At 39.0% G+C, this 8,134-nt stretch overlaps 2 protein-coding genes across 2 annotated transcripts; one reads left to right on the top strand and one right to left on the bottom strand.

The window, feature by feature from the left end:
• Nucleotides 1–2,750: 2,750 nt before the first annotated feature.
• LOC122004203 (chaperone protein dnaJ 20, chloroplastic-like) lies at nt 2,751–3,317 on the bottom strand. The gene has a single exon (XM_042559125.1). It carries the CDS (start codon nt 3,315–3,317, stop codon nt 2,751–2,753), a length of 567 nt encoding a protein of 188 aa, XP_042415059.1.
• Nucleotides 3,318–3,515: 198 nt separating this feature from the next.
• Nucleotides 3,516–7,907, top strand: LOC122004204 (chaperone protein dnaJ 20, chloroplastic-like). The gene is made up of 2 exons (XM_042559126.1): nt 3,516–3,527; nt 7,299–7,907. The coding sequence occupies exons 1-2, from the start codon at nt 3,516–3,518 to the stop codon at nt 7,905–7,907; spliced, it is 621 nt and encodes a 206-aa protein (XP_042415060.1).
• The last annotated feature ends 227 nt before the right edge of the window (nt 7,908–8,134 follow it).

Here is an 8,134-nt window from a genome sequence, read left to right on the forward strand (position 1 = left end):
TGATATTATTTATAGTGTGTGTTGTTGATTATAGAAGGAAACTGTGTCCTAATAATCTAGGTTGATGATGTCCTCAAAAGGAGCTCATAAGGATTGTCATGTAAACCCTGTAGGTGGACTTAGTCCGACATGATAATGAAGTTGAGTGGTACTAATCTTGGAGCTACATATTAATTAAGTGAGTTGTCAGTAACTCATTTAATTAGTGGACATTTTATATCTTAAACACAGGGAGACTAATACACTCATAATAAGAAGGAGCCCAAAATGTAATTTGGGATTGGTGCGGTAGTTCAATAATAATTCTTTAGTGGTATAAATTATTATTGATGAATTTAAGTTGGGTGTTCGGGACGAACACGGGAAGCTTAATTTCATCGGGAGACTAAAATCAATTTCTCCTCTCGGTCCCTATTGTAACCTCAATAAAATCTTGTATCCACTTAAGCCCATCTTCTAGTCCGTACGTTGGCGTTGCTATCCAAGGTTGCTTCTCAACGCTGATGTGTCAACATTTGAGAGCTTTGAAAAACAAGCTTTGAGAAACGTTGAAGAAGTTTTGAGAAGCTTTGAAAAGCAAAGCTTTGAGAAATTTATTAGCAACGTTGATGTGTCAACGTGAAGAAGTTTTGAGAAATTTAAAAGCGAGTTTTGATTCGTTAACGTTTTGTTAGCAAGTTTGAAAAGCTTGCTTGCCAAGCTTGATGTGTCCACGTTAGAGCATATGGCCGGTCACATTATAAAAAGGATGTTTTAATTTTAAAAAAAATTTGGTCGAGAGATTTTAAATTTTAAAACTTTCCTTTTTATAATTGGCCACATGTTTTTAAAAGAGAAGATTTTAAATAATCTTTCTTTTTTTTAGTTGTCTTCAATGTTTAAAAGAGAGAGATTAATTTTTTATAAAACTTTTCTTTTTTGTAACCATGATTTAAAAGATAAGTTTTAATTAATCTTTTATTTTTTTGTAGTTGTCTACATGGTTAAAAGAGAGAGATTAATTTTAAAACTTTCCTTTTGTTGCCATAAACAATAGGAAATTTAAAGAGAGAGATTTTAATTGTTATTAAAAAAAAAAATTTTGCCAAGACCAATAATTATAAAAGAGAGGGAGAGGGTGCCTCATGAGACATAACCTTAGGCTTTCTCCTCTCTTCCTTGGTGTGGTCGGCTCTCCTTATACTTCTCCATTTTCCTTGGTGGCCGACCATGGCTTCTTTCCCTTCTCTTTGTTTTATTCTCTTAGGTTGGTGGCACCTTTCCTCTTGTCTCCTTTTCTTTTGCTTCCTTAGGGCCGACGACATCAAGGCTTTGAAAACCTTGTGGCCAGTTGCTTAGAGAGGAAGAAGAAGAGGAGGAGAAGCACATGGTGGCCGGTTGTTTGGAGAAGAAGAAAAGGAAATTTCCTATTTTTGGCATCGCTTAGTGGCTAGAGATTCTTGGAGAAGAAGAAGTGGCTCGGGTGGTTTCATCTTGGAAGATCGTCGCCCACACGACGTCCAAGAGAAGGAGAGGAATACAATAGAAGATCGTGAGGTTTATAAGTTATAAAAGGTATAACTAGTTATTAGTTTCGCATCATAACTAGTTCATCTTTTATTTAGATCTTGAAATACCAAACACAAGAGACATATGATTCTAGGTTTTGAATTTGTGATTCGAGTTTGTGTTTTTTTTTATTTTCGAATTTGTGATTCGATTGTTCTATTTGGTTAAACCTAGGGTTATATAAGAAAATTAAATATTAATTTTTTTTTAAAAGACTTTGTCTAGGCGGTGGTGGATGATCTCATACCCAAGAAGGTCTAGTACCTCGCCATGCAGTTCTGGAAGTCAATTTTAGAAATTAATATTTAATTGAATTTGTAATATGAATGGATTTGGATCAATTATGTTAAACATAGTTTGCGATCCAAGTCAAAACCACTAAAAACAGATAAGTTAAATTTGGAATCCATAATGTTAAGTTCCGTTTACGATTCCTAATTTAATTTCTAAAGAACACAATAGGTTGTTAGTAAAGATTCAGGTCTTGTATAAAATTTTTTACAAGGAAATCAGTATAATATTCCGTATAACAATCAATATAGTGAACACAAGATTCATTATCAATAGGCGAAATGCAATCATAATAGTAGATTGTTGATGTAATTGTGTCATTGTACGGTAAGACTCTTACCAAGTGCCAAAGGTTTTTAAAAATGAACAAATTTAAATATTTTTTTTATTTTTTTAATCATTTTATGGAGATTCAATTTGGTGGTTTATTGATGATTAAACATCCACTAAAGGGTTTCTGATTGATTTTCACCTTCCATTTGGCTTTTTTCAATGAAAAGAAAGGATTTTATGAGTTCTTTAGGTAATTGCTCTTATTCTTAAGATGCGGCTGCCAAAAAAAAACAGGGGGTAAAAACAAACTGAGAAACAAATGATAGTGAAAATCCACATGAAGATATTTCAATTTTCACAAATTTAGATCTCCATTTAATTTGGTGCCTGAAACCACCAAAAGAAAAAGTACAGTCCATTATAATCTGGTCACAATTGAAGATCTTGGAGAGCTCCGTTGATCAACTGCCGGAGTTACCATTTTTCTTGTTATAGATTTTGAGATCCCTTTTAGATTCGAAGGCCGCGTGTGTTTGATCGTTCCGTCGAGACGCCGCCGCCGGCAAATATGTCGATCCGTCGCTTGATCCGATCGAGACGTCGATTTGATACCGATCTGCGCCATGGAGCCTCCCCACTTAGACAGCAGTCTCCGCGGCGCCGCGGGTGGCCCTCCTCACGCTGCCGCCCCAAGTCTCCTCCCCGTCGGCCTCCGTCACGGCCGATCGCCGCCGGAGCCCGTCCAGCTGCGCGTCCCAATTCCCGAACACCGTCACGCTGGCCTCTCGCCGCCGACCGCGGCCCTCGCGGAAGGCCGGGCCAGCGCCGACCGCTGCGGCCCAGCTGTCGCCGGAGAGTGCGAGGTCGTAGCTGCGGCGGCTGGCGGGGTCGGAGAGCACCTCATAGGCCTCCCGCGCCTCCATGAAGCGCTCCGCGTAGAAGCGCTCCTCCCCCGCCGAGTGGCACGCGTCCGGGTGCCACCGCAGGGCCAGCCGCCGGTACGCCGCGCGGATCTCGCTGGCGCCAGCGGTGTGTGACACCGAGAGCAGGTCGTACATGGTGGCAGGCGCCGCCGGGGCGGCGACGGCCGCTGCGGCCGAGGCAGAGACCCTGAATCGAGGAGCGGGTGCTGTTTTGGTGGGGATCGGAGAGAATGAAGATCTGTACAAGGAATTAGAGGGAGACGAAAGAGCAAAAGCTGCCATTTTTGCGAAGCTACAAGAACTACTTTACTTTACTTTACTGATGTTGTCTGGAATTTAGATGATGAAGTGGCTTCAGAGACGCCATTGAGCTTTATAGGCATTTGAATCACGAGGAAATAGGGAAGGAACAGCGCATTGGTGACGTCAATCTTGAAAAATCAATGAAAATAAAAAAGATGGATAAAGACAGAAGAAAATATGGCACATCAGGTGAGCCTCTAGAATGCTTCCTTTGTTAATTAGAATCGACTTCTACATCGAAATTAACCACCAAACCACCGCGGTTTGTGAAACGAGATGGATAAGACGAAGCAAAATAGAAGTGAGAAGCCAAGTCGATTACCTAGTTAGAGATTAAACTGTGAATACACAACTTGATGCCGTTCCATTTCACCGTAAATACTTTCCAGGTCCAACAAGTTTCTCTCACCTAACGATCTAATCTACCGATTTACTTGTGGGATCTAATTTACTCCGTCGCTGTCGCCGTCGCCGTCGCCGTCACCGTCGACGTCGACGTTCAATCCACCAAGGCGCCGAATTAAAACCGCCGCAAGTGAGTTGGATTTTGATGAATCCACCGAGACGGCAACTCAAAACCGCGGCAAACTGCCTAGGCGCCAACTCATGCCGCGGCAAATTTCTCCATCCTGCGGTTCTATAAATGTATTTTCAGAAAATTCATAAATAACTGCGAAAAATAAATTAGTAATCTGCTGTCATTTATCTAAAAAATATTTAAAAATTAATAATAATTCGTTTGATCTGTTGTGTAAGATTTTTTAGAAGTCGTAAAATAAATCAAATAATAATGTAAATTATAAGTACATTTAGAATTTGAACCTATTGAATTTAAAATTTCAGTCGGCATCTATTGATTTTGCTTTTTTTATTTTTACTTTAAAATAAAACGAACAATAGTCACCCCTATTTAAAAAAAATATTATTACTAACACATACTTTATTTTATAATTCAATTAATTAATATTTAGAAACTAATGATAATTAAAACCTTCAATTCTAAATTTAGAAGCCATTTGAAAGTTAACTTGCGGTTTGAAAATTAACATGAAATTGGGATTATCTCCCCTTTCAACCAATCACTTTTTTGCTTCCAAAATGCTTAATAGAGAATAGAGATCTTAATTAATTATCAAGAGGAAGGCGGATCCTCTTGTCCACACTTTACAGATTAAAAGATTGATCATAAAGATTGATTAGTTAATTTGGATAGATCCCACCTACTAAATAGGTAGAGTCTATCTAAATCAACTAATTAATATAATGGTTCACTCTTTAGACCATAAAGTGTGGTCCAAAGGATCCGCTCTCATCAAGATGGAATTTATAATTTTAAAATTATAACAATTTTATTCTCAATTATTTTAATACAATGAATTATTTTTAATTATGTTGTGCTGTTGAAGGGTGATTATAATAATTAATTTAAAATCTTTGAAGCACGGTTACTGTGACGGTGAAGGTTGATTGAGTTGATAAGCTTGAGTTAATTCAAATTTAGTATCCATATTTGAGAATATGTAGGTGGTCTAGATACTTGGCCGGATAATTGACGATACTTGACTCAAGTTGACTCTAGTCAAGTGAGACGCTTAGTAGGCCAAGGTTAATCGAATAGTTGGCAATGTTAAAAGTCCAATGTGGCATTAGTATAAGGTGAGAAAAGTCCAAGTGGATTACAGTTGACCTAACACCTGGTGATCAGTCACAGTTGACCTGACACTTGATGATCAGAAGTCTAACAGAAAGCTGACCTGAGAAGAGAAGTCTAAAAGAGTCATTGAGGACCGAACACTTGGTATGAAAAGTGAAGTCCAAGTGAGTCATTGATAACTGGACACTTAGCATGAGAAATAAAATTCAAGTGGGTCATAGAGAAATGGACATTTAAAGATGGAGGTCATGGCAAGTCAAGGTTGATCGGATGTCAAACAACAATAGAGTCCTTGCATATCAAAGTTAATCGGATGTTAGGCAACATGAAGTCTCAGCAAGTCAGAGGTTGACCGGATGCACAGCCAAAGAAGTCCTTGTAAATTGAGGTCAATTGAATACCAAGCAATATAAGAATTTAACTTGGTAAAGTTAAAATAGGAGTATTAGTTAGTTGATAAGGCATATCGATTAATCGATTGACTCTAAACCTAGAAATTACGGGTTTGAGATGTTTTTAGGGTTTGATATAGTAACTACGATTTCTGCTATAGTACCTAGGGTTGTTACAGTGTCAAGGTTTACTGTAAACCCTAAACTCAAAAAAATAAAGTTTGCTACCGTGATTAATGTTTGCTACAATAGTTTTGGGATTTGTTACAATACCTAATTTAAGGTTTTCTACTACAATATTTTTTCTAGTACTGTAGCAGCGAACAAAATACTTTTGAATCGACTGGTCAGTTCGACCGAAGGCAAATAATCAATTGACAAGTTTCACCAATCGATTGGTAAGGTAAAACAAATCATTCTATAGATTTAAATGATCAGATTCGATGTGGCAATCGATTGGTGATGGTAAACAATTAATTGGTCGGTGAAAATCAACCCTAACAGTAACCATATAAGTAGGGTTTTGCTTGAAAGAGAGGGGGGTAGATCTTGAGGGGTTAGAGACAAAGTACTGCTGTATTTTTCACCATCAAAAAGTAATCCAAAGCGACAAACAAACATCCAAACTAAGGTGTCTCAAGTGTAAAGTGTTTTCACTTTCATTTTCATTTGTATTTTGTATTGCTTATATTTGCTTGTAATAACAAGTATTGTAACAGGATTCTCCACCTTCAGAAGACATCCGAGAAGGAAAAGGTCATAATAGTAATAGATCATTAGGATTAGGACTAGGCATAGGATTAGACGTTTGAAGAAATAAATACTAAGTAAAATCAAAATAATGTACATGTAATGTCAAATTTGATTCAAGTTATTTATTGGGTATTCAAACAATGAGCATGATGAAGCGGTCCAAACTATTCAACACATCTCTAGCTCGCGCTAGTTCTAACAGACACATATACAATTGAAAACGTGGGCAATTTTAAAATGAAATTCGAAAAAAAAAAAGAAAAAAGCAAAGGACGCAAACACAAATAAATTTTCCAAACTTTCCTTAGTAATTGATTGTCCAGCGGCAGGATATTGTTTATGAAACAAGCCTCTTCAATTCAATAGTTTAAATTGCAAAATTTAATAGTTTATTGCAATGTGGTAATAATGAACAATTTAAGATGGTGAGTATGTTACTATTACTTTTGACTACTTACAAAAAATTGATGAGCTCGATAATATTAAATTTAGGATGATCATTTAGCTCTATAAATTTTTTTTATTGGCTGTTAAGATAAATTAAAAAGTATTGATGGTGAGTAAAAGTTTAGCATCCTGTGATTACATGTCCTATTTTAAAAAATTCCTATAAATATATTATAACTAAAGATAGAATGATATATATATCTAAATATAATCTTACCTTTCTATTGCACGTTAGCCAAGGGGGACTACTTAGCAAATAGGTTGAGTTGCCTAATTTTTAATTGGTTTGATTTTGGAGGAAAAAGTTTGTGATGTTGCACTTGGCTCAACTGATCAGCCCTTCCATACTAACAATGACATTTAATCTAATAAATGCATACGAGTAGAAATTGTGTTACGGGCATTTTGATGTGACGTGGGAAAAATATCTATCAAAATTATTCAAGTAATTAATTTAAAATATTTCAGAATTAATTTTCACCTCAAATGAAGGAACCTCTTACCTACTCTGTATTGCATAATTGGAAGAAAGAAAAACATGTAAAATCTTCATTTTGCACTTATTCAACACTCTTCTAAAATGCTTTAATTTTTTCCCAACCTAATCGATGATAAATTTATTATAATAGAAAAACTTCCATTATATAGTATTTCTGTGGGTGTGACCTGTGAAACAAAAGCATGGCGTAATTGTTTTCAATTCCAATTCACAAGAACTCATCGAAACTCCATAAATCTGCATTCCATTTCCATCTCTGTAATATTTCCTCCATTGCTGTCTCCGCTGCTTCTCCGGCGTGCAAAAAACCCACCTTCTTCCCTGTTCCCTGCAGCACCAGAAGAGCTCCTCGATTCAGGGTCAGTGCCTCCGCCGCCACGGTGGGCTCTTCGGATCCGGTCACCTTGTACGACCTGCTCTCGGTGTCACACACCGCTGGGGCGCAAGAGATCCGCGCGGCGTACCGGCGGCTGGCCCTGCGGTGGCACCCCGACGCGTGCCGATCCGCCGGAGAGGAGCGCCGCTATGCGGAGCGCTTCATGGAGGCGGGGGAGGCCTTCGAGGTTCTGTCCGACCCCTCCCGTCGCCGCGACTACGACCTCGCCCTCTCCGGCGACTGCTGGGCCGCGGCCTTCGCGGCCGCCCCGGCCTTCCGCGAGGGCCGAGCTCGGCGGCGCGAGGGCGGAGCCACGGCGTTCGGAAACTGGGACGCGCAGCTGGACGGGCTCCGGCGACGGTCGGCCGCGGCGGAGGCCGGCGGAGAGGAGACGTGGGGCGGACGAGTGAGGAGGGCGGCCGGCGGCGCAGCAAAGGCGGCGGTTTAGTGGAATGAGCTCCTGGCGGCGGTTGCCGACGGCTACGATCGAGTGATTCCGAAAACGATTTCTCCTACGAACCTTGATATTTTTCATTTCCCGCCTTGTATACATGGTTTTGTCACCAAACAAGACTAATTGAGCCCTAACTTTGTCGAAGTTTGAAATTTAGGTTGATCATTATTTGGTCGATTTTCACAAACTACATATTGGAAAATGAAAAAAGGAAATTACTT

This window comes from Zingiber officinale, chromosome 7B (assembly GCF_018446385.1).
Source record: "Zingiber officinale cultivar Zhangliang chromosome 7B, Zo_v1.1, whole genome shotgun sequence".
Taxonomy (NCBI): domain Eukaryota; kingdom Viridiplantae; phylum Streptophyta; class Magnoliopsida; order Zingiberales; family Zingiberaceae; genus Zingiber; species Zingiber officinale.

Bases quoted from the DNA above. Each gene is read 5' to 3' on its own strand.
- LOC122004203 (XM_042559125.1), bottom strand. From the start codon at position 3,317: ATGGCAGCTTTTGCTCTTTCGTCTCCCTCTAATTCCTTGTACAGATCT.